At 35.5% G+C, this 27,658-nt stretch overlaps 1 protein-coding gene across 1 annotated transcript; it reads right to left on the bottom strand.

The window, feature by feature from the left end:
* Nucleotides 1-152: 152 nt before the first annotated feature.
* LOC128207279 (fibrillin-2-like) lies at nt 153-17,471 on the bottom strand. The gene is made up of 30 exons (XM_052910114.1): nt 17,168-17,471; nt 15,159-15,393; nt 14,435-14,585; nt 13,970-14,123; nt 13,293-13,421; nt 12,458-12,571; nt 12,056-12,178; nt 11,657-11,779; nt 11,208-11,333; nt 10,420-10,542; nt 9,967-10,089; nt 9,585-9,707; nt 8,944-9,066; nt 8,563-8,685; nt 7,724-7,846; nt 7,103-7,225; nt 6,802-6,924; nt 5,888-6,013; nt 5,586-5,708; nt 5,227-5,349; nt 4,640-4,762; nt 4,317-4,439; nt 3,957-4,079; nt 3,404-3,526; nt 3,006-3,116; nt 1,816-1,929; nt 1,243-1,359; nt 975-1,100; nt 721-739; nt 153-587 (listed from the first exon to the last, which is right to left on the bottom strand). The coding sequence occupies exons 1-30, from the start codon at nt 17,238-17,240 to the stop codon at nt 491-493; spliced, it is 3,660 nt and encodes a 1,219-aa protein (XP_052766074.1). The 5' UTR covers nt 17,241-17,471; the 3' UTR covers nt 153-490.
* Nucleotides 17,472-27,658: the final 10,187 nt, after the last annotated feature.

The raw sequence follows: 27,658 nt of genomic DNA, 5'->3' as shown, positions 1-27,658 counted from the left end.
TCATAACCAACCTCCCAACTAAGTTTGAGATATCTGGTTCCCAGCGTTGGCAAGTTATTGATCGGAAACCGTGCGGACAGACGGACGGATAAATCGACAGACGGTCTGATAACCATTTGCCGCCTGCAAGGCGCACATAGACAAAGACAATGTGACGGTGTGGTAGTATTATTCATTAATGCCAACCCAAACCAGTAAGCACCCAGTCACTCATAAACATTAACACACATGAAAATAGCTCAACAATGATATGCTGTTGATAATGACGCATAAGATATCAACTGGATGTTAGAAAATTGAGCAATGCTTATTTAAAATGTACACTAAAATCTAATAAAACATGACACTTTTGTACATATAAAAGCTGAGATCAGTCAAGTTATTGGGACAATTTCCAGACAAAAATGACATAAAGAGTAAAGATCCAATGAAATATGTTTATCGCTTCTAGTATAACTTCCAATCGTACAGTTGACTTATAACAACAGTTCTAAAATCTAGTCCATGATTCAACCGTTACGTTGGAAACATCTGCAAACAGTTCGCCGTCAATGGCATCCTTGTTTCTCCTTGGATTTTCATCGTTTCTGTAAGATCAAAACGTCAGAGATATATAATGAATCAACTAAATTAATGTTAAAAAACGTATCTTACTTTCTAAATTATTGTCATTACAATAAAACAATGTTGATTTGTATATAGTATTTTGAATATACTTACAGTATAAGCTCTTTCTTTTCTGAAAACAATAAAAAAGAATCAATTATTCATTTTGTTATCATTTTAACATGCTTCATTTGGTCATTTTCAAAACAAAGTACACTCAACTTCCGAACTAATCTCTTGTACTTTTTAAAAAGTTATTTCTATAGCTAGAAATATGCAAAACTGATCTCGTTTAAAATGGAGTAATCCTGTTAATATAAATCTTATACACATATCTCTATAGCTGTGTAAATATACAAAGTACGCGCCTTTTCGTCGTCGTCGTATCAAAACGAAACAAAATGCCATGGTCAACAATAAAGCAAGTCCTCCAGCTGCGGCAGGCACGGCTGTCCGAATTAAATCATAGTTTCTATCGGAGAAAAATAATTCAGCTGAAAAAATAACCTTACTCATAAATTTTGTTGAAAAAGCTCAGATTTTTCTAAAACAATACACACACTAGAAAACAATGATCATGCATAAGTTTCACTCCTTGAATCAAGGTCTGGCAAACGTAAAAGCCGTTATACGTACGCGTTTGACAAAGGTTTCCCTCGTGCCCTGAGCCCGTGCAATTGCACGAGAACATATTTACATGGTCAACACATACGCCGCCGTTAAGGCATGGGCCGCTCGTACATTCATTAATGTCTGTAACGAGATAGATAGGTAATATTGATTATAAAATGATAGATAGATTACAAGGTATCAGTCTTCGAACAATTATACAAACAAGGTTCTTTTTAAATATACAATGTGCTCATTAATTGTATTAAAATATTAAATAAGATTTATACGTTGACAATGAAGATTTGGTGTGCAACGCCTCTTTGCAAACCGACAATTGATGACCTAATGTAATAATTGACCTATTAATGACTTTAACGCATATGTTGTTGTTGTTGTTGTTTTTGTACTTATGCGTTGCGCGTTCCTCTATAAGTGTCTATTAGGCCGTGATCCTTGTACCTCTTATCTGGGTCATTGTTATTGTGTTGCTACTTCGTTTGTTCTAATAGTTTCCATTGTGATATATATCGATTCTGACAAAATATTAAAAACTCAACATAATTGTTGTATTTATGTAAGTTGATCATTTCTACTTACCTGTTTCGCACATCCGACCTGCATAACCCTCTGTACAGAAACAATCATAACCGGCTATCAAATCCTGACAAGTTCCTTTATTTTGGCAAGGATTCGAGCTACACTCGTCTATTTCTGATTCAATAAAATATACGAGAGTGTAATATGATAACTACCTCAACATCGGTTTAAGGATACTTTAGAAGATTATATAAATCCGGACCGGCAAATATATAATTATTATATACGTATGATAATTGTCAACTGATTCAATGGAATAAGACACGGAGAAGTTAATACGAAGAAGTAAATGGTGTTTGTAAAGCATGTAGGCCCCCTTAATGGCAGCCAATTAGTCATTTCGCATATATTGTCCGTTGGGTAATATAAGGTTATGACCAACACCACTTCCATGTTTAAAGATAGCAAGTTAAGTTATTGACCCGTTATAAATGTTGTTATAGGAGTTGACAAAAACATGTATGCGTCCTCTTGACAGCAGCCAATTAGTTAAAATGGATACTATAAAGTTAAGAATATGGGTAATATGAGTTGTACAAATATGCAGATAGCTTTTTAACTGTCAGTTGACGGTAACAGTATGTTTATAAGAATACGACAGTGGTCATTTTTGCAACTAAGAAAACAGCCGAAACTAAATCATTAGTCATTGTTTTATTTTAAAGATACATGTTTTGAAAGATGGCCATAACTGTGGTCTACTTGGCTAACTTGACCCTTTAATCAGTCCACTATAGGAATCTTAAGGTAATGCCTAACCTCCCCCTGAAGTTTTAGAACCGTAGGCCAAAGCGTTCTTTTTATATTTATCGGACAAGGTCTTTTTGGTTCAAGGTCGATTTGACCCCAAACTCCGTAGGGGTCATCGCCAGGTCATTATCAACCTACATACCTAAGTTTTTAGGACTAAGCATACTCTAGTAACAAATCGGAAAAGATGTCTATGTTCAAAGTTACTGCTAGCAGCTTTTGTGTTTCATATCAAAACGACTGTGACCTTTGACCTACTGACGTTAAAAGAGGCATTAAAAGTTTGAGGACATTGTACCATGCGTTTTCTAGTTATCAACCAAACAAGGTCTGATCGACCGAGTGTGCAACCGACAAGTACAAAGTTATATATCCCAGCTTCTTCAAATAATGAATATCAACTTTTTCTACGAAAATTACCACAAAGCAAAATATGATACCTCTGTCACAAAGGCTTCCGGTGTATCCAGAAAAGCAGACACAGTTGTAAGCTGCAAGTCCGTCCTTACATGAACCGTGAACACAGCTTACACCGATACAGTCGTCAATGTCTTAGAAATGCAAATAATAAAAATAGCAAATGTATTCCCTGTTTTCGCGAGTGGCAAAACAAGTGTAGCTGTATGGCATTGCACGTTTATTTTTATTTTTTAATCTACTTTAGGACAACGGACAGCTGATGGTGCTTACAAAGCAAAATTGCCCGACATGCTTTTATATTTGCTATTTTCTTTTGACTACTTATTTAAAAATAATTGTTCATGAACCAAATGAAAAAAAATTGAAACGTGATATTCTTCGATGTATGACTTTCTGAAGTAATTAATCATACACGTACTTTGGCAAGATACTCCGTCTTGTTCCAAGTAAAATCCCACAAAGCAGCCACACTGGTAGCTGCCTACAGTATTGTTGCACGTTTGTTTGCAATCACTGGTACGGAGGGCACATTCGTCAATGTCTGGAGTAAACAGGTGCATTTGTACTATTTAAGTATATTTTTAATAGTGGATTGGTTGTGAAGACACCAACAAGCATACCAAATATCATTTCCACTCATATCTGATATTGGGGACTAAAATGGTGCCCTTTTTGGAAGGCCAAGTAAAACACTGAGAAAATGTAACATTTCTTTTAAAAAAAGAGGACATGATGCTCTTTCATGCAAAACATTTCATTTAACAATTCATGAAATTCTGATTGTAGCCCTTAAGATGACGAAATACTGATATTTAACTTATAAATCGTCACACAAATGTATTCCAATTTTGTAAAGATTGGCATGCGCAGACGAACAATTCTAATAGGGCGCATAAACATTCGCGAAATCAAATATGACATCGAAATACGAGATGTATCAAGAAGGGATAACGTTTGAAATTATTCATTACCAGAGCATGTTTTGCCGTCCACAAGAAGTTCAAACCCGGTATGACACGAACATTGGTATGTGCCGATCCTATTTGTACAAACTTGTCCACAGTCGTGGATTTCAAGAGCACATTCGTCCACATCTGTAATACATTCAATAACTTTTATACGAGTATACTGTAGTTTCAGCATTAAGTGTATGCATGGTATGTGAATTCAACTTTGTAATATTTGGATCATCTAAATAACCTTAATAACAACTTTAACGTCATATGACAACATAGACCATTCAACAGCTCGCAAACATTTGATGACACCGTCTTTGCTATTTTAATACTTTTGGATTAATGCGAGATATTTGGCAAGTAACACTATATTACCTGCACAGAATCTTTCATCAACGCCAAGTTTATAACCATTAAGACAGTCACAAGTATAGCTGCCTTCGTTGTTAATACATGTTTGATAACACTGGTGGCCTCCTTCGGTACACTCATCCACATCTGGTAGTACACGCATACACAATAAATAAGAAATAATGAATACAAATAATACATGTACAAAACAAAAACTATTGTGAAATGCTTTAATGCTTAAAGAAAAACGACTATTTGCGAATTAAAAAGAATATAATACGTTACCAACGATAATTAGGATATAATAAAAGGAAAACTAGTGCGACTGTGGTATTGGCGATTGGTACCTCGACACGATTTGAGATCGCTCTCCAGTTGGTAGCCCGTATTGCAAGAGCATAGAAAGCTACCCACAGTATTATTACATTCCTGCATACATCCATCTACATTTCGGGCACATTCGTCGGCATCTACAATAAACGAGATGAAAATTAGGCTCGACAGTTGCACATGTGCAAGTTAATATAAGAGCAAGAAAGATGGTGTAATATTAAAACGTCAACAAATAAAATGATATAGTTTTAAATGATTTGAAATGTCATATGCCCTTTTCTGTGTATTTTCAACGTTTGTTGAAAAGCACTTTTTTCCTGTGACATTTACTGCATGGCGGTTGTTAACAACTCAATTTTTGCTTAACTGTATTTTAAATGTACACGTATAGTACTCGTGCAGCTTTTGTGTAATCGTGGGATTAATGATATAATAATACCAAACGAAATTAGTACCAAAGTTTGATACATCTGAAAATAATCTAGTTTGGGGTTCCGGCTTTCTAAACCATTTGCCGTTCATGTGATGGCCATTGTAGGTGCTTTTGAATAAATAAAATAATAAATACATCTAAAACCATATATATTAAATGAGTGTTTACCTAAGCAGGTTCTGCCGTCGTCAAACGTCAGGTATCCCTGCTGACAGGAGCACGAGTAAAACGGGTTCTTGTTTGTACACTCGTGGGCACAGTCATCGGTGTTCAGGTGGCACTCGTCTATATCTGCAAAGGTTACGTGTGTTTGTATTAACAAAATGTGATAATGATAGCAAACGTTTAGACGATTTGATATCTCTACCACTGTGAGTAATAAAATATCTTTATTCATCATTGTTTGAAATATTATAAAATGTAATTTTGATGGACCTTCTCGAGAAGCAAAGTTCATAATGACTACAATAATTTATGGAACAAATGAAAGGAGTTGATCAAATGATTTGTTTTTGAAGGGCAAGTACCTCTACACGTTCTTTGGTCTGTGTTGAGAGTATAGCCACTGTTGCAGTTGCATTCAAAGCTTCCAATCGTGTTGTTACAAATATGGGAGCACCCACCCTTATTTAAGGCGCATTCATCAGTATCTGTAAAAGATTTGTAATAGAACCGCGATATTAAATGTGAATTATTTGTCTTGTTGTTGCATAGTAGGTAGTTTTATGAGTATGAAGCAAAAACTATCGAATAATGATAAATACAAACGTCCATTTAGTGTGTAACTAGTCTGTAACATCATTTAGTTTCGAAACAAGATTATCCATACCATCACAGGCAAATCTATCGGTGTTTAATACGAATCCATCATCGCAGCTGCAGGAGTAGCTTCCCTGGCTGTTGATACATATCTGGCTACACCTCTGGTATTGATCATCAAAACATTCGTCTACATCTGCAACAACACATGCATTTATATTACCATTGTGCCTTGGTACTGTTTTAGTTGTTTTAATGTAAAAACCTCATTTTAGTTAAGAAAATACTATTTTTTTTGCCAATTTACTTCAAAAAAATGATATTGGTTTTTAATCGAGCTTTCTCAGTGATTAAAATTAATTCATTGTAATGGTGTTTCCGAAGCAACTAAAACAATATACGCTATTCATAATTGCCTTTCATGAAATTCTAAGCAAACTTACACGAATCAGTCTTAAGAGTTACTGTTACTTGAACTATTTATGTACACAAAATCCTATGTGGTCCACTCAACAATACAATAGAAGCTAAAGGCAAAAGCCCAGCTGTTAAATGTTCCACCATGAGATTGTTCAACAAGGATAAAATACTACCATATGCACAATATACACGGACTACATAAATATTTTTATCAATAAATGTTGTGGTTAGCACCTTGAACCGTTCAGCTAATATAATAGTTCACTGAGGGGTAAAATCAGCTAAGTATTCACGACAAAGGCCAAGCTATAAGCGTAATGTGTACTTTGGATTCACATTCGTCTACATCTATCAATATATATATATATATATATATATATATATATATATATATATATATAAGTGTCATAAGAACCAAAATTAAATCGAAATAGATTATAACAACACGATTTTATATAAGCACATACCTCTTCGCACGTTCACAGTTAGATGTAATTTATCATTCTTAAAGGTTATTTGTAATATACGTTTTGTTACAAAGTCAAATATATAAAACCATTATACCAGCGCAAAGCCTGAGGTCATCTTGCAGAATATATCCAGAGTTACAGGAACAATTAAAACTTCCTTCCGTGTTAGTACATGTTTGTTCACACCCTGATGTATTTTGTAAACATTCGTCAAGGTCTGCAAACAGTAAAATATAGGTGTTACTCGTATTCAGAAACTGTTCTTAGCAGAAAGAATATATACGAGTCTGACTTAAAAAATATTCCTTATTCATTTTTACTTATGTTTGCAGAACGTTTTTCTAAACAAAATAAGGCATTCTTGGTTGTACATGGCATCTAGTCTAAATACATACCTACACACGTTGTGTTGTCATCAGTTAAAAGGTATCCATCCCTGCAACCACAGTTAAAACTACCATCGGTGTTGAAACACAGCTGGCCACAATTGTGCGTGTTAACTTTACACTCGTCTTCATCTGAATTACATTGTACTCAACTATCTTTCATTCATGCACTTCAAATTTTAAAGTTAAAAGTGTAATCTAAAGAACACATTTTTTTATAAAACAAAATGCAACGTGAATCGTCTTGTGTCTTTGCTACTTAAAATGTACACGGACTAATGTGTTATATGTAGATCTCGTTTGGTGGGTTTAATCTCTAAAGATAGGCTGGATATTATTTAACACCTGGCAGCTCTAGGGATGCTCATGTGCATAAAAACAACATTAGAGTTTGTTGGTTCTTCGGGACCATTGAATATGTCTTGAAAATGATTTTTGAAAATATATTACTGCTTAAAAAAGACGATGCTATGGAACGTAGACATTGTTGCAATTATCATAGCTGTCGATGAATAGTATTAATGATCTTTTCAAATGAGAGTGTATTGCAAGTTTCCAAATGATAACTCTTCCAGAATGTTTTTTTTAGCATTTACAAATTATTAAATGTTCATTGTATTTTTGCCTCACCCGAGCATGTTTTGTTGTCTTCATTGAGAAGATACCCTTGTTTACAGCTGCAAATAAAACCACCTTCAATGTTGGTACACAGCTGACTACAGTCGTCCGTCTCCAGACCACATTCATCTATGTCTAAAAATATGTATCAAAGTTTATTTAGAATACACGTTGTTTGACTTTAGGAAAATAGTTTGGGTTGGAAAATGGACAATGGAAACAGGACACTTAATGAGGACATGCCTACCTAAACATGAGAAATCCTTTTATAAACGCATAGCCAAATTACAAATAGTTATACCTTTCAAAAATACGTAGATACTGTGTAAGAACATTGATTTTGCTTCATGCGTTTATATTTTAAAACTCGTGAGCTAAAACAAGACGGCACAACCTAATGACGTGTCGTAAAAAGTACGTTTTCTTTCATTTGTACAAAAACTCTGTTCACTGAGATAACTTCGTTTTTTAATGGTTTTCACTTTTCTCTTCTGAGTGTCGGTTTTGCCAATGTGCAAAAGAGCAGGGTTTTTATACAGTGACTTCAAAATTAACATTAAACGATTATATTAGAGGTCTATGAGAAACATATTGGATATTGTAAAGTCCTGTTTAGAACAAACAGATACAAGAATGTAATGGAGTCTTTATTTTTGTGTATCTGGACTAAATGAGTGTTGTGATGGTACAAGAACCGTAGAAGGCCTAGTCATCATCAACTTAATATTTTGAGTTAATAATGACTAGGCTGCATAGTCATATAGAAAATATTTATACCTGAATCCTGTAATTTGGTATTTTGTAAAAAAAGGCATGCATTTATGTTATGTAACATGTTAAAAAGTACAAACCTGAGCATGTTGTGTTGTCATCATTCAAACTGTATCCATCTATGCAGCCGCATGTAAAACTCCCCTCGATGTTGAAACACAGCTGGTCACAGTTGTGTTTGTTGACTGCACATTCGTTCTCATCTAAGAAATCAACACTCGACAATAATTCATTTGTTTCAAAGTGCAATATTAACATCATAATTACACAAACGTTAATTAACCCCCACAGGTACCCCCACCCCCACCCCCCATCAGCTTCCACTGCTACTTTACAGTATATGCTACCTTAATTATGTTAACCACAGAGGTTATGATATATATATAGAGATAATGAGGCAATCTCAATATTTGCAGCATTCTTTTACAAATTCAAAGGTATGCACAATGCAATCGTCTCACCCGAGCATGTTTTGTTATCCTCGTCAAGGAGATATCCCTGTGTACAGCTACATGTAAAACCGCCCTCAATGTTTGTACAAAGTTGACTACAGTCGTCCGTCTCAGACACGCATTCGTCAACGTCTGTAAAGATACTTCATATTTTTATTTATAATAGTTAGTATTGTGTTTAACATAATTTAAAACGCCATGGCGCAAACCATTTGTTATGAGTGATATGCATACTTCAGCCAGACGTAACTATGTACCTGTACAAGATTCTCTTTCTTGAAGCTTAATTTTCCAATTCAAATTTTGCCAATGTGCAAAAGAGCAGGTTTTTTATACAGTGACTTCAAAATTAACATTAAACGATTATATTAGAGGTCTATGAGAAACATATTGGATATTGTAAAGTCCTGTTTAGAACAAACAGATACAAGAATGTAATGGAGTCTTTATTTTTGTGTATCTGGACTAAATGAGTGTTGTGATGGTACAACAACCGTAGAAGGCCTAGTCATCATCAACTTAATATTTTGAGTTAATAATGACTAGGCTGCATAGTCATATAGAAAATATTTATACCTGAATCCTGTAATTTGGTATTTTGTAAAAAAAGGCATGCATTTATGTTATGTAACATGTTAAAAAGTACAAACCTGAGCATGTTGTGTTGTCATCATTCAAACTGTATCCATCTGTGCAGCCGCATGTAAAACTCCCCTCGATGTTGAAACACAGCTGGTCACAGTTGTGTTTGTTGACTGCACATTCGTTCTCATCTAAGAAATCAACACTCGACAACAATTCATTTGTTTCAAAGTGCAATATTAACATCATAATTACACAAACGTTAATTAACCCCCACAGGTACCCCCACCCCCACCCCCATCAGCTTCCACTGCTACTTTACAGTATATGCTACCTTAATTATGTTAACCACAGAGGTTATGATATATATATATATAGATAATGAGGCAATCTCAATATTTGCAGCATTCTTTTACAAATTCAAAGGTATGCACAATGCAATCGTCTCACCCGAGCATGTTTTGTTATCCTCGTCAAGGAGATATCCCTGTGTACAGCTACATGTAAAACCGCCCTCAATGTTTGTACAAAGTTGACTACAGTCGTCCGTCTCAGACACGCATTCGTCAATGTCTGTAAAGAAACTTCATATTTTTATTTTTATAGTTAGTATTGTGTTTAACATAATTGAAAACGCCATGGCGCAAACCATTTGTTATGAGTGATATGCATACTTCAGCCAGACGTAACTATGTACCTGTACAAGATTCTCTTTCTTGAAGCTTAATTTTCCAATTCAAATTACTACTTTTAAACAAAACTGAGATAAGATAAACTATGTGAAATAACCATTTGATTGTTGTGCCTGAGGCACTGGAAAATTGTCGTTGAACACCAGAATACGTATGGTTATCACGGTAACACTCAAAGTATCTGTATGTTTGGCAAATAAAAGCGACTGACCTGAACAGGTACTATTATTTCTGTCGAGAGAGAAGCCAGCATGACAACTGCAGGTGTAACTCCCGACTGTGTTGTCACACTGATGTTCACAGGTGTGGCTACCGTCTGTACATTCGTCCAAGTCTTTTGGTTCATTCATTAAAAAAGAGTAGAATAATTTAAAATTTATCAAAATTTATGCTTTACATTTAGTTAATAAAAACATACATTGTACTTTAAATTACTATTTGAAGCAGTTGAATAACATTAACTACGAGTTTCTGTAGTTGAAAAAAAATCCAAATCATCCTTTTAATTTGTGTTTATTTTCGTGTGATTTCAACACTTAGTTCATAAATGTTGAAACAAATATGAGTTTTCGAGAATCCTGTTCATAACCCAAATGAACGCCGGTTGCATTGATTGCACCACAACGGTTACCACCAACTATTATATTTATAAAGGTGATGATTTTGATGCGTGTGTGGTCTATCAGATCATTATATTAATGCGTGGATGGTCTGTCAGTGTTGTTTTACTCGTTGTGTGATTATCGTTTAGTTTCTATTGGGCCTAAACCGTATGGCTATACACATAATGTTCGTTAGATCTTTAGATACGGAGCTTTTCCCTGCAGTTTTCATTGCATTATCATTTATTGATATGAATATTTGAATACACGATTTCTAATCAGGTTGTGATATAGTATAATGGAAATTTACAAGCAATACTTGCACAAGTCACGAATTAAAACAGCCGTAAATGGAACTTCAATTAAACTAATTGATCTGAACGCCAAGTCCACCTACCTTCACAGGCCCTGGATGTCTGGTTAAACATGGACCCTTGCTCGCAGGTACACGTATAGGAGCCTGGCAGGTTCTCACATCCTAGTGCACAGTCGTTGGTGGAGTTGCTCATACACTCATTGATATCTGGGTGAATACGATATAAAGATAATTCTATTCGATAAGTTTATTTACAGACCCAATCCATTGATAAACATCCTAGTTACGCTAGTAGTTTCTTATACTCAAATACACTTTCATTTGTGGTGTTGATGACACTGGAAATTAATTGAAACCAAAACGTTAAATTTTGCATTGAAAATAGAAATTCACCATTCATTTTGAAGAACTAGGAAAAAATGGTGAAACAAGAAAATGAATTATGAACAGCAGGTGTAGTGACTTACAGTGCTGTTGCAGCAGAAAGTATACCTTAATATATTGCAGTGTCACAAAGCCTTGTCACTCACCAATACATGTGTTTAACACATCGTCCCGGACATATCCTTCCCAGCAATAGCAGGTGTAGTTTCCAACAGTGTTGTTGCATCCTTGGACACACGTGTGAGCGCTTGTTAGGCATTCATTCACATCTAGATGGGGTGCGAACCAAAATATTGAATATGGAAAGAATAAGGTATGTGGGTGTTAAGGTATAAAACTTGTCTAGAAACTTTAAAAGGCCATAAACATGTTTAGAATATTGCATTGGTAAATGTTTGCATAATAGCAACCCAGAACATGCGCATGCTCATTTTCAATAACACATGAAACCTAACAATTTAAATTAAATTTTAAGCTTACATAACACAAGGACCTCCTCACAGGAAATTATTACAACTATAATTAAGTTATATAAATCCACCCACCATCACATGAATTTCCGTTCGAATTGAGACTGAACCCTGGATCACAAGAGCAGATGTAGCCCCCATCTGTATTGTTGCAGATGTGGACACAGTCATGCGCACCTGTATTACACTCGTTCACATCTGCAATTAAAAAATAAGCATAGCCTTTTCACATACGAATTTTAAGTTTTCATTTTAATTTCAAATAGCAATATTGCCATTAAAGTCAGTTAAGTGTTATCAAACAATCATATACCCTCATAGACGAACAACAAAGAATGCAGATATTTACAACCATGTTTTTTTCATAAGTAATAAAACAGCAGTAATAACATTGCATGTACATGTAGAAATGTTTATATTAACTATATCTTACTCATGGGCTGTAAGCTTATAGTTAAATACAAATTCGTTTTATACCTGTTTCACAGTTGGTTCCCTGGTAATTTGCTGGACAGTCGCAGTCGTAAATGATGCCCGTGGAGTTACACACACCGCCATGAAGACATGGCGATTCATCGCACGGATCGTACACTGTGGTAATGAAGATCGGATGCACGTCAACAAACAACATAAATTTTCATCGGTAAACACAATTTTCTTATTTCAATAAGAGCAACGAGATTATATAAAATTATTGTTGTTTCATTTTATTCTACGAACGCTAAATTGATGTCTTGTTCTGATTTCAATTCAATTCAATTCAGTTTATTCAAGTAAACGAAGGCCACCGGCCCAAAATACACACAATCTACAAAAGCAATTCATTGTAGTTGCAATAAAAGATAAACATATGTATCGTGTTCAACAGATGATACACATTTTTGTTTTTTAATTGTAGTATCATTTTTATTAGCCATGAGAGAATAAAAACCATTTGAATTATTACCAGATGAACATCAACTAAAATATTTTGTTTACGAATAATATCGAATTTTGGTCATTGAAAGAATACGTGATATTCACAATAAATAACTGTCAAATTTTGATTCAGACAAAATAATGAAAATATACAAAGTCTCTGGTATTGTGGAGTAGTTATATTCTTCCAAGTTCAATGTTTAGTTTATGGTTTGAAAATCGAAATCTAGCAAAAGCAATTTTATATAATCAGATGTATTCTCATTTTGTCCTGAACCATGTACAGTATACTACCACAGGCCATGGCAAGCATAGGCTTTGTAGATATTATCGTCTCTCTGCTTGGCTGTATTTATTTTTGAAAGTTAAACGATCGTTAAACGAAAGAGCCAACCTGATTCACATAATATTCCGGTGTATTCTGCAAGACAGGAGCAGGTGAAGTTGTCCGTTCCTACGTCTGTACATGAACCGTTGTTATGACAAGGACCAGACGCGCAGGGTAAAGCGGGCTCTTGGGTTGCTAAGTAATGAGTAATAATGAAATTGAAATTGTTGAGATCGGAATTAAAAAAGTAAATGCAGGGGATGCTTTGAAGTAATCAATTCTACTACCACTAGTTTTAAGCAAACTATAGTATTGGTACTATCAATGTGTTTAAACATATTTATTTCACAACGAAGTTAATACAACATATATTTATCACCATTGTTAACACGATGTTACAAAATAATATGACTTGTGTTGTGGGGGAAATCTAAGTACCCAGAGGAAACCCATTTGTCCGGATTCGTTTCCACAAACCATACTCACGTGCGCTCAAGCCGAAAGCCTTGGTAAAATGCGCATTTTATTAAGTATAAGAACATGATAAAACTTATGCTGATATTTTTTGGTTTGTGTTTAAACTAATCTAGGAGCTAGCCACTTTCTCGCAAATGTAAATTATGGATATTGAATCCATTTTCAATAATGCATTACTAATTATATTTATTATATATATTTGTCAAACAGGAATATGTTTGAAAATTACAACGCCATGACTTTCAACAACGGAGTAAAAACATTACCTTCACAAGTGGCTGTCACAAGACTTCCAATAATATCGCCAAGATTATCAAAGTCCACAATGTAGAAGAAAGCATCAGATATGGACTTCAGGAGAGTTTCATCAGCTTCATCGATTCCCAGGGAAATTATCTTGATCCCTGCTGCTTTGACATTCTGAATTCAAAATCAGGGTGAATACCTTTGACGTTAAAACAATACCACAAAGGCAGGCGGAAGATAATCAAACGTTTAAAACCCTTCCGATAAGCTCGAGATTCAGACGTAAAGTAAAAAATGTCTTTCAATTGTTAAAATATCAAAAGTTCGCAGCTCCAATAGCTTTTATCAGAAAAAGACAAGACTAAAACATTCAGACAAAGTACCTAATCAATACTGCTTTAAAGTTTTGACGACCGAAGAGATATGTCATCAGTACTTGCAATAACATTCATTTAGCGGTGGCATTGCAATTCATGTGCATGTACCTCAGCCTCGGCTTCGACATTTGTAGAGGTACCGTCAGTGATGAGAACAATCACCCACTGAGCGGAGTCTCGGGCACCTCTAGTGGACGTAAACTGCTCTTCCCGGGCCTTACTCAGGGCTCGTGTGATGTCAGTACCACCACCTTTAAACCTGAAATTAAGTTTGTATGCTGTTTTATTTGATCTTGCATTAAAGAGCTCCATGTAAAATTTTGTATTAATTATATTATGTAGTGTCCTTTAAATGTGATATATTACAGGGTTTTTCCTCACTCCTCTTGTAAAAGCAACGACAAAAATTAAAACTAAGTCGGTGGCTAATGAAACAAAACTCAGATATAAAAGTAAATAATTTTAATCCAATTTGCAAACGTATTTATGCATATCGTGTATTGTTAACTTGTTCGACTAGCAGATCTATGGAATCCATTTACAACGTGTCTATGACTGTGGATTAAGGAGAAGCATTATTTATTAAGAATCATTATCATTTGAAATTTGTACAATTGGTATAGTACGATGTTGGAAAAAAATTAGAATGCACACAGCAATACAGATTTAAAAAAACAAAAAACAACAACAGCAACACACATTCAGTAAAATATCATAAGAGGTGTCTGGTATTTTCAAACATTTATTCATAAAATCATGTCTGAATGTGTATGTTTGCGGCATGTTAGGGGTGTTTATGCCGTTGCATGTTTCTGTCTATGAAACCACCTACTTAATTCCAGATATATCCTTGACAACAGCCGCCTGGGTGTTGTAACTGTTCAAGTAGAACTCGTGTCCTACTGTAGAAGAGAATCGAACATATCCAATCTGCACGGCGTCAGGCCCGATTGTTAACGTGTTCACTATATCAACTATTAAGTCTTTCACCAGCTCGTAGTTGGAGCGCTGGACAGAATGAGAATCGTCCACGACGAAGACGATATCAGCCGTACCGGATGTGCAATCTGCGGATAGAATGGACACATGGGCATTAAAAGGAATGAGAACAAGAGCCACGCCTAAATAATTTATTATCATAGATGGCAGTCATGAGTAATCGGAATCAAAACGCATAGACTGGGTAAATATTACACTCAATATCGTATATTGTGTATGCTGTTTGGTCGTTGTTTATTGTAATTACAATGTCATAATTCAACCCCAACACAGGAGATTGTTAAAATGGCTTCGATCATGAAATACAATGCGTTTAATTTCTCTGGTAGTACATGTATATTACTTGTTTTTTACATCACATACTCTCTTAGCAGATATGTCATTCTATTTGATGTACAATAAGCGTTAAATAAAATTACAAGGGTGACCGCTTAACCAGAAATGTTCCATAAGTGTTAGACACCCTGTATTCTTAATCAGGAGAAACACGAAAGATTTTAATGTAGAGGACAGTCGTGTTTCACTTTCTACGAGTGAATTTTAAGTTTATCTTTCATGATACGTTCATAATTCTAGTTTTATAAATGGTATATATTGACTTACACTGCAAAGTGGTATAACTAAAAATGCTGAACAATCAGATATGTATTTATCAAGTTTTCTCATGTAATTGTTAAACGCTTTACAGCTAAATAGATATCACAAATATATCAAATATCTTATTTAGAATCTAAACAATTATCGGACCTATTATCAGTTCAGTATTATAAGGGCACACATTTTCCGCATAAATGAAATTCAATGTATACCATGTGTTACGTGCAATATGAAACCCGTTCCGACTATAAGTATTTTTATTTAAACAGAGCATATTTTTACAGGATTAAGATATTTGGTAAAAAGGAAATACTATAAAACATAAGCTTTTAAGAAATATTAAAATTTTAGCTTCTATTAACACTCCTATCCCGAAGATTGACAATAGGGTCAAACACGCTTAATGCCTTTTCCCCTTAAATACATATTTTTGTTAAAACTAAAATGTTAAACGTATGTAAACACAATTCTACCAAAAATGTATATAATATATTTGTCAAAACATTTTGTGACAATATTTAAACCGGTTTCATTTTAGTTTAAACTTATTTATTTTTACAACGATTGTGAAACAAGCTATTGAAACTTATATTAATCACTCTCGTTGGCACGCTGTTATGCGAGAGTGTGGTCTTGTGTTGTGGGGGAAACCGCAGTACTCGGAGGAAACCCACTTGTCAGACTTGGTTACCACAGCCCAAACTCATATAAGCCCAGGCCGGGAATCGAACCCGGGTCGCCTAGGTGGGAAGTGAGTGCACTAACCACTGTTTACATAATGTAATTTAAATGCCGGAAATCAATCGAAACAATAAGTTAACATATTTAATAAATGTAAATAAAGCTTCATTTTGATTTTTTAAACACAAATAACATAAGCTTATTTGAAAAATTCATTAATTTATTAAACAACGATTGTGAACAACATTATATTATTAACTTTCTCTGAGACGATGTTAACCGAGAGTGTAGGCCATTGATGTGGGAGAAACATGAGCCCACAAGTCCGGCTAGATGGGCACAAACCAAACCCACAAGTCCGGCTAGATGGGCACAAACCAAACCCACAAGTCCGGCTAGATGGGCACAAACCAAACCCACAAGTCCGGCTAGATGGGCACAAACCAAACCCACAAGTCCGGCTAGATGGGCACAAACCAAACCCACAAGTCCGGCTAGATGGGCACAAACCAAACCCACATGATTCCGGACCGAGAATCGAACATATAACTAATATAGACGTACCTTGTGTTGAAGTAGAACCAACTAAACTTAATCCAAATATTATCTTAAAGACAAATGTATGAATGTTTAACATTTTATCGCTTTATGAGTAAAAAATACCACAATTTCTTAAGAAAACACACACAAACTCATCAATGTTTACGTTTTAAAGATTTAAACTGTAATTATATTAGTTTAACTTAATCATAACCGCAGTGTTTTAAAGTATAGCTCAATTAGCTATTGTCTTCTGACTTGGCACACAAACTTCGTCACCGCTATTATAAAGCACTGCTTTGTCATCGGATATAATATTTCAAAACTTAGACAATATAATAGCTAGAGCTGAACTCATCACTATATCTGTCTTACTATTTCTTCTTCTTTGTCTGGGTTTTACTTAATTTCCTTGCAATTATAAAATATGCTTTAGTAACGGATGATCAAATGACAAAATGAGTATCTTTTCGCAAATCTGTAATTTCCGTACATACAATGAGTACTGCATGTATATAAAATTTATATAAGGTAGTATGGTTTCTTATTACATTGTGACTACATCAAAAATGGAAATACAGGTATTATTTATATGTCCGACGGAATATCCGCGCCCAAATTACCCTTGCTGAATATCATATTAAAACGCAGATACATATTTTTAAAAGGGTGAATTATGACAAAAGCGAACAATTTATGCATACTACTTAATACTATTATAAAGTTGAGACATGATACAAGTTGCTACGGATGTAAGTTATAAATGATCCCTATCATGATAAAATTTAAATTAATTTGAAATTATAGAGCAATATGTATAAAGCATCTTAGTGAAAACTTTGAACACTAACAATTTTAAATACTCTCGTATGACCATTACATGTTGCTTATTTTAATTTCTTATGTCCAGACATAGTAAGGTTTCTATAAATTCAATTTAGAAATAGGCAAATTTTCACTAAATAAGTTTTCTTGTGGCTTTATTAATGATATTATTAATCTGTCATGTGTTTCCGTTCCGGTTAGAAAAAATCGTAATGACGCGCAGTAATTTGTATGCACTGCATACGTCAATACGTTCCATCGACATTACGTCTTTTAAGGGTTATTTTGTTTTTGTTAGGGTATATTTTTGAAAAGTTAATGTTAATATTAATGGAACTCATCTATTGAAATCTCATAATGATGATTATATAAAGTGTATACTAAAAGAAATTGTAAGTATAACATCACAGCGCGTGACTCATCTGGCATTGGGGGATGCCTTTCCGGTGATAACTAGATCCAAAAATTTGACCATGCTAGAAATTCTTATCTTGCCAATGGGCAAAGATAAAACAAGAACCCGTATGGAACTCCTTTATTATTGTCATCACACAATTACCTCCCTTGTCGTCTGTAGCATCATGGAAACCTTGTCTTGTGGCAATATTTAATCAGTGGATGCACCAATCACAAATGATGAAATTAAAAAAGCAATTGGGAAATTAGGCTCAAATAAGGCAATGTGTTATACGAGTATTTTAAGGTATCGATTCCACTTATCATTGGGCCATTGAATTCTTTTTTAATCATATATTGGACATGAAGTCATTTCCAAGTTCTTGGGCATCTGGTGTTATTTTCCCAATCCATAAAAGGGTGATCAATCAGATCCAAATAATTAAAGGGGAATAACTCTTACTAGCTGTTTTTCAAAATTATTCACTGTTATATTGAATGAAAGACTAAAAGCGTGGGCGGAGGAAAATAGTATATTAAAAGATGCGCAATTCGGATTTGAAAATAAGAACAGTACTGTGGATCCTGTTTTCTTTTTGCATTCATTGATTAAAAAGCAGTTTGAAAGGGAAAAAAGCTTTACTGTTGAAAAAGCTTTACTGTTGTTTAATTCATTATAAAAAAGCTTACGATTGAATTGATAGAAACAGACTCTGGAATAAATTTATTAAGTTGGGAATTGATGATAAAGTTATGTCCCTAGTAAGATCAATGTATAACGAAGTGAAACTATGTGTAAAACACTTGGGAACATTATCAGATTTTTTTAATAGTGACGTTGGCCTGTTTCAAGGAGAGATAGCCTCGCCGATTTTTTTTCCTCTCTTTCTTAATGATATTGAAATGCGGTTATTGTATCAGAGACTAAGGCAGAATTGCAGAGTAGTTTACATATTGTCGCAAATGGAACCTTACTGTTAATTGGAAGTGGAAATTGTTAGCTCGTTTAATTATTTAGGAATTTTATTTAGTAGTGGCGTCGCATTCATGCAAGCTACAAAAACTTAAGCTGGAAAGGGGTTGAGATCACTTCACTCTTTGATGGCGCTAGTCCGTAATATTAAAGTGCCAATAGATATAATGTTTAGTCTTTTTGATGCATACGTATTATAAGTCCTTAACTATGGTTCTGAAGTCTGGGGATATATAAATTCGGACGTGGTAGAAAGAGTTCACAAAAAGTTTTGTACATAGGTATTACATGTAAAACAGTCACCCACAACTTTGGCGTTGTATGGAGAGTTGGGCAGGTTCCCACTGTATAACGAAAGGCATGTAAGAATGGATAAATATTTCTTAAAACTTCATATAGTCAAGCAAGATAATTGCATTTTAAATGTTATATTACAGGATCAAATTTATAGTGTTGAAAATCATTCTTCTACGAACTGGGCATCAAAGGTTAAGGAAATTCTCCAATTATCTGGTCTTTATGAATAATGGTTATACCCTGAGTCGGTAAAAATGGACGTATTTGTTCTCGTATTAAAAAGTAGACACAGAGATATTTGTATCATCAATTGAAGGTCTGGGATAGACTTGCCTTCGTCTCTAGATGTTTTCAAAGAAATTCAGACAAATTCTGAACAATCCTCATATCTCAGTCTTGTAGAAAATACAAAGTATAGAAGTATTTTATCCAAATTACGCTTATCATCCCATAAACTAAATATTGAAATAGGTCGACACAATAAGAATCCTAGAAATGAAGAAACATGTTCACTCTGTAATTTAAATGATATTGAGGACGAATTTTATTTCGTCCTCAAATGTCCAGTATATGCGGACCTTAGACGTCAATATATTCCGAAGTATTATTACACTCCTACGAGTTTGATGAAATATATTGTTTTAATGCAAGATAAAAACCAAACCACCCTAAGGAAGTTAGCGCTTTACTGTGATAAGTCCTTTTAAATTACGTGAGTCCTTAATAGAGTATAAATATTTGCTGTTTTTTTCCATCTTGGTTATGTTGATTGTATCATAAACTTAATCTGTAGATCCTTAGGACATACAAGATGTACAAATATTCTTGTTCCTTTTGTGTGCGTGTTGTTTTTTGTTGTTGTTGATGTCTGTTTTGTTTTTCTGTTTGTGGAGTTTTGTGCTGTTGTTCTATGTTTCTTGTTTGTGATTTTATGTTCTATGTCTTTGGCGTTTACCCAGTGCCACTAAACCCTGTCTATGTTTAAACTTTTTGCTACTGAGCTTGTTTCAAAGTTGTATGTACCACGCAGCATGAACCTTGCGGCTGTATTAATTAACGTAGAGCAGTATTTATATAAAGAGAGAAATTCACATAGATTTATATAACACCGAAATCATTACCTTTTCATATTATACCTTAATATTAATAACATTCTTGTTATTATTATACACACTCTCACAATATTTATATCAAACTTATGATTTATTTATTAGTAGAACTTATGTTCTTATTGTCAAATGCCATGCATTATTTCTATACATATTTTTGTGACGATGAGCTTTTTATGCTTAAGTCGAATAATATTTCTGTTATGTTCTGTTTAAAATCCTAATTAATTATTTCTCGCTTCTAATGGCACCATAAAAAAGTGTTCATGCTCAATTCAAGAAATAATGGTGCACTCTCCTCAGAACTATTTAAAGACCGATTTGATAATTAGCATAATCTGAATCACTGCGCGCATATCAATGACAACCACGAATTATCACATATGAATACGCATTTATTTTCACTAAGCACAAACGAGTTCTAGCGAAAAATGAATCATTTTTTACTTTATTTTGTTTAACTGAGGTCGGAGAAAAAGCATCTACCATAGCCGCTCGTGTATGATAGGTTCATCCCAACCATCGCGCAGGAGCGGCCATGGAAGATACTTATATTCTAGCACGGCCAAATTCACAGAAAATGCCTATCCGGTGTGCTAGAAACACACGTCCGGTATGCAAGAATAATCTTCCTATAATGCTGCGTCTCTAAATATTTAACATAAATATAATTTTATGCCGACATAAAATGTTTTATGGATCTGCGGGTTGAACTGAATCACCCCTTGCTAAATGTGCGGGTTTAACCGTTTACATCTAAAGCGTGGTTTATCAGCGTTCCACGCCGTGACCAGTGGTCACGTGGTGGGTGCTTGGCTTATCAGCGTTCCAAGCCGTGACCAGTGGTCACGTGGTGGGTGTCAGCCTATCGCTAGCCTCCCGCGTCTTGCATTCTATAAAAATCTTCTGAGATACGTGCTTGCATATTTTGAGCAAAATATTTTGCATAATTTTACCGATATATTGTGTGCGAAGGTATATATATACTTTACGCATTATTAATAGGAATTGCTTCGTCCTATTACTGGATTAAAAATATAGTGGTGGCAACCTTCCGATGCCTTTTAACGTTGTGAAACATTGTACGGTTTGCGCTATTTAGAAAACGGAGTACTCAGTCTGTGGATGTAAGCCTCTTTGACCCATATGTGTGTCTTAAGGACATAAGCGATTTAAAATGGCCGCGCCTATGAAAGTGCAATTTTTTGGACATTCTTTTGTATCTCGACTTCGAACTTTCATTCGCGAGGAGGATTCGCTTAATTTTCAATTAGGTTTACACGGACGGCTCATGATACAGTACTCTGGCATTCCTGGGGCATCAGCAGCGGTTCTCAAAACTAAAATTGGAACAGTGGCCGACTTTTCTCCGGATATTCTCATATTACTGATTGGCACTTATGACGTATATAACTCTAAATTAACCGTGCAGGGCATTACAAATCAAATTTGTGATATAGTTGACAGTGCACTTTCTGTTTTGAACATTACACAGGCCATAGTATGCCAAGTGTTACATCGATGTCCAGCATCTATGCAAATCCGTTACCCAGTTGACATTGAGTGGTTCAATGATCGAGTGGATGCTTTGAACATACAACTTCACATCAATCTGCATTCCCGTTTTCCTGGTCGTGCATATCTATGGCGATCCAATGGATTTTGGTCGGCAGAGGCAAAGGCAAAACACTTCAGTTCGGATGGTTGCCACCTTTCCAGAGACGGGCAGTTCAAACTTTTGTCAAATCTTCGGGCAGCCATAGTTGCAGCCTTCCGTACCACAGTCAAGTGATACGCAAGTTACGTTTTTATGTTTCAATAACTAGATTGGTACATTACGCAAAAGTTTGGAATAGCTTTGCATTTCTTTAATTTATGAAGAATATTCAACTTCGTCAATGATATTCCATTACGATAAGCTTTATGCTTGATATTTCAGTTTGATTAGTTGAAAATACATCTTTACAGTTTTATTAATTGTATAATATTGTTTGTTACCACAGTGCGGCATGATTTCACTGTTTTCAGTGGGGTATGCTCATGTTCTTATCTGTGTGGTGCACAAGGTGTCCACAGGTGGCTTTGGAATGTGACCACGGTGTGGTCATTGTTATTTTTTGCAGTCTTCACATTTTAGACCTTGTGCGGTGCACAATGCGACCACGGTGTGGCGCGGATCAACCTTATTTAGTGCGGTGCACATTTTTGACCTTGTGCGGTGCACATTGCGACCACGGTGTGGCGCGGGTCAACTTTTTTTTTTAGTGCGGTGCACATTTTTGACCTTGTGCGGTGCGCATTGCGACCACGGTGTGTCGCGGGTCAATCTTATTTAGTGCGGTGCACATTTTTGACCTTGTGCGGTGCACAATGCGACCACGGTGTGGCGCGGGTCAACTTTTTATTTAGTGCATTGTGCACATTTTTTGGCATTGATCGGTGCACATTGCGACCACGGTGTGGGGCGGGTCAACTTTTTTTATTTTGTGCGGTGCACATTTTTTGACCTTGTGCGGTGCACATTGAGACCACGGTGTGGCGCGGGTCAACTTTTTATTTAGTGCATTGTGCACATCTTTTGACTTTGTGCGGTGCACATTGCGACCACGTTGTAGCGCGGATCAACCTTGTTTGGTGCAGCATGACATTTTTTCTGTTGCTTTGTGCGGTGCATAATGCAACCACATTTTCTTTTCTATAGGTTTTGATATTTTTCAGATGCGGCGTCAAAAACGTAAGGCTGCCGCAGTATCTAGTTGTCCTTGCTGCCCCGACACAGACACTAACAAAGAAGCACCAATTCCACTACATGGAACAAGTCGAGACAACTCTCGTCATGCCCTGACTGCAGGTCGAAATAAGAAGGTGTTAACTGAGAGGCGGACTGGACGGCCTAGAAGTAAGAAAACGGCCAGCGCCACAGCTTTTCCGGATACCTCTTCAAACGTGTCAAAACGAACTAGGCTTTTGCTGTCACATGACAATTCGGATTGTGAAGCCGGGGCGGAAGCCCCGGTTCTGGGAAATCCGTCTGTATCTTCTACATCGCTTTTTCACGTTATATAGGAAAACATAAATTAAAATGTTTTCGTATATGTTAAAATTGAATTCACACAGATTAGGTTCCCAGTTTCATAAGCTAATCATCCTTAACAGCACCTATGGCCATGCCAACGTTCCTCCCTTTGGGCGTCGTGTGGTTACACTTATGGCGGTTATTTGGACGCCCAATGTGCTAGTCGTGAATAATATATTACGAGGATGTCAAACTCGTATTTATTATTTAGTATAACATTGAATAAATGTCCTTTTCACTGACTGTTGTTTATTATTCACGTCTCCCACTTAGTTGAACTTGTCATGGCCAGCCTCTCCTTATTCAGTAGCAATACATTAATATAATTTTATGCTGACATAAAATGTTTTATGGATCTGCGGGTTGAACTGAATCATCCCTTGCTTAATGTGCGGGTTTAACCGTTTACATCTAAAGCGTGACTTTTCAGCGTTCCACGCCGTGACCAGTGGTCACGTGGTGTGTGCTTGGCTTATCAGCGTTCCAAGCCGTGACCAGTGGTCACGTGGTGGGTGTCAGCCTATCGCTAGCCTCCCGCGTCAGCCATTCTAGAAAAATCTTCTGATATACGTGCTTGCATATTTTGAGCAAAATATTTTGCATAATTGCGCATTGAGAACTTCAACAAATCATATTAACAATTCTTATTTTGGAATATTCTTAACAGTTCTGTATGACCATCTTTCCTATCAAACTTCAACTTCCAGCTCTAGTCAATAAAAGCAACGTTTTTGAATCAAACACTGATAAGGCCAATAAGCTGAATAATTTCTTCCATTCTCATTCAAACCTGAATATTAATGAAGGACACTTAACTAACTTTACAGAGACAGACACGCAATCTGTTTTTGGAACATCTTCTCAAGACGTTATAGATTTTATTTAGATCTTAAACTAAAGTGTTCCAATACAAATGGACCGGATTTCATCAATTTAGTTTAGTCCTAGGGGACCAGTGAATGAAATTGCCTTATCTTTAACGGTCTCTACGTTCAGGAAAGGTACATCGTCGTTAGAAATGAGCTTATGTATGTATCATTCATAAGACATTTGATGTTGGTAAGTATAGGCAAATTTCTCTTCAGTGTTAAGGAAAGTTTTAGAAAGACTCGTGAATGAGTATATATTTAACTTCTTACGCGCGACGGATTTTCTGACCTCATTTCAGTCAAGCACAAATCTTCCGGCCCCAATTTCTCGAATCTTCTTAAGCTTATTTCAATTAGCCAAAATACATACTGAAAATGGATTTTGATAAATGGAAAATGGTCTATTCTGATAATCGTACAGATTATTCCTACATAATTTCTAAAAATTATTGAAGAAATTAATATAACACATTTTATAGAACAACAAAAATACTGAGATTAGCTTAATCCTGTTATAAGAGACTTAAGAAGTTTCGAGAAATTGGGTCCCGTAAATCAACTTGTTATGCATCACTGTTTCCGTCTTGCTCACGGTGATAAAACAGAAGTGAAATGTGTATTATCCTGCGATACGTCTTAAGCGATTCACCCCGTAAGGCGTACAGTCTTCTATCCTTCAAATGGTACGTCAGGTGTCCCACTAACGTTGCTTATATACTTTCTCAGCGATGCAAGGGAGCACCGTGTCTTAACATTCTGCATCATCCACGGCACAGAATCTGCTGGAGTGTCGAAGGTTCTATTTTCGGTCCCTTCTTTTCTTAGTCTACATTAACGAAATTGTTCTTCTAGAGACACCTATTATTCTCTTTGCAGATGACACGTCCTTGCATATTACTGTTGAAGATCCTATATCTGCTGCGAAACTACTATACAACGACATTGGTCACGCCATCCCTTGTATGTGCGATTGCTGTTATTCTTTAACACAGCCGAATTAAAGCTCTTCTTTCCTCTAGAAAGACCAACATACTGTTAAATCAACCTGTGTATATGAACAGCATCAGGGTCCATTTAAGTATGTTCGGAACATTTTAGCATTTTCGGGAAATGCTCTATATAAAATGCTTGAGTAAGAAAAAGGACACAGTGAATATGGTATTATTTTGAAAATTCAATGGTCATAACTCCGCACTTCTCGAGGTTAGAATGCCCTTGCAAATTATAACCAAGTTTGGAAATATAAGATAAGAAATGCTCATGTTATAGAGCGGACTGATAAACCTTTGTCAAATTAAGATCCATAACTCTAGAGTTAATGGTGCAATGCATTGATCGCACTCGGTCGAGACAGTGTGATGGATATGCATAAATAACATGTTGTTTAACCCCCCCCCCCCCCCCAGTAAACTTACGTGTCGATGACCGTTCCTACGCATTAATCCCAACAAATAATGATAAGCAACTTTGATCCCTGTGTGTTTTGTTTGTATTGTTTGTACGCTGTGTGTCTCTACCTCAGTGCAATATTATTGTGTCTTTGAACAGGGTATTTGCCGTTACTTTAACTACTCGGTTTGCCCTTGTAGTTTTCAATATATCATCCAAGTATTGCGCAGCGGATGATGACTAAGACACCGGACAGCATGATCCCTATACGTTTGTCACTACACGCGGGCTAAATAAAAAGGGACATAATTATCAAACACTGTTACATAGATCATTGGATTATCAAAGAACTTTATTATTATCCACATCAGTCTTTGCTAACGACACCGACGATTCTGGCGTGTTTTTCACAAGTTTTACCTATGTGCCGCCTTTTAGGTGACACAGAAATACAAATTACGAATTTTGTGTCAATTTCTATGTCATATTTTGAGATACTGAAATTAGTTTATGTAGGAAGACCCGTAACTGTTCAAATGGTTAATTATACACAGCAATTTTTTCAATCTCTGCATCACCATCTACTCTGAAAAAGCTACTGCTTTCAAGTTGATTCAGTGACACCCGGTTTTTGTACAGGCAAGAAGATTTACCGTCAACCACGACCTGAAACAGATTATTGTGATTAGAAAAGACTTATACAATAATATGGTTAAACATATAAATATACCAAAAACGCTTAACTATACACGATATTTGGAAATGCACAATACATCCAAACTATAAAGGAAAAATGGAATGAGATCATTGATAGTACTTCTAGTTGCAACACTGTTATATTTAATTGTTTGTGTGACAATACCATTGTTTTCGTCAATATTTCGGATTTGACTTATTAAAATTGTGCGTTCGATGTGAATGCCACATAAAACTCTTGAAAATATGTTTTACCTCAAATTCCTCCTTTTTGACAACAACTTCTATCTGGAATGGTTCGTCAATAGCGAAAGGGAACGGCCTCCATGTCATTCCATTTCGCTCCTCCGTTCCCCAAACACCATGCAGCCTTGTATTCCTCACAATAACCTTTTTGTTCTTCCCAAAGTTAAAGCGAACATCGAATACAAAAGCAGTGTCGCAGTAATCGGGTCCATCGGCAGTATTCTCGAAATTGATATTAAATCTACAATGGATAGCGTTGGGTAAACACGTTCGATCATGTTTTAATATTGTTACAAACATAATTTATGTTTAATTGATATAATGTTTCGTTGTTTAAAAGGAAAACATGAGTGTTAACAATAATATTAGAGTAGTTGGTGTTGGACTGATATTTGCACAAATCCTTAGAATTTGAGTTTGAGAATTTTACACCTGCTAATCTATAAAGTGTTTGTTAGTCTATAACTGTTATAAGTCGGCCAATTTCACTCCAGAAGAAAATAAATGATAAAAGTTGTTATTAATAACTTACATAAGTTATTGTAATTGACACAGGTTGCGTGAACATTATGGAGAACAGTATGGCTGCCAATTGAATAAAACCGGTAAAGTCTTTGGTTTGGTTAAAGTAAGTCGAAA

The sequence above is a fragment of the Mya arenaria genome, chromosome 11 (genome assembly GCF_026914265.1).
Source record: "Mya arenaria isolate MELC-2E11 chromosome 11, ASM2691426v1".
Classification (NCBI taxonomy): domain Eukaryota; kingdom Metazoa; phylum Mollusca; class Bivalvia; order Myida; family Myidae; genus Mya; species Mya arenaria.
This window is presented reverse-complemented; position numbering and strand designations above follow the sequence as displayed.

Coding starts and splice junctions, on each gene's coding strand:
- LOC128207279 (XM_052910114.1), bottom strand. CDS start 17,240: ATGTTAAACATTCATACATTTGTCTTTAAGATAATATTTGGATTAAGT. Junction 12,572..13,292: donor CGGAATATTATGTGAATCAG/GTTGGCTCTTTC, acceptor TCATTACCACAG/TGTACGATCCGTGCGATGAA. Junction 5,709..5,887: donor CGATAGATTTGCCTGTGATG/GTATGGATAATC, acceptor AATCTTTTACAG/ATACTGATGAATGCGCCTTA.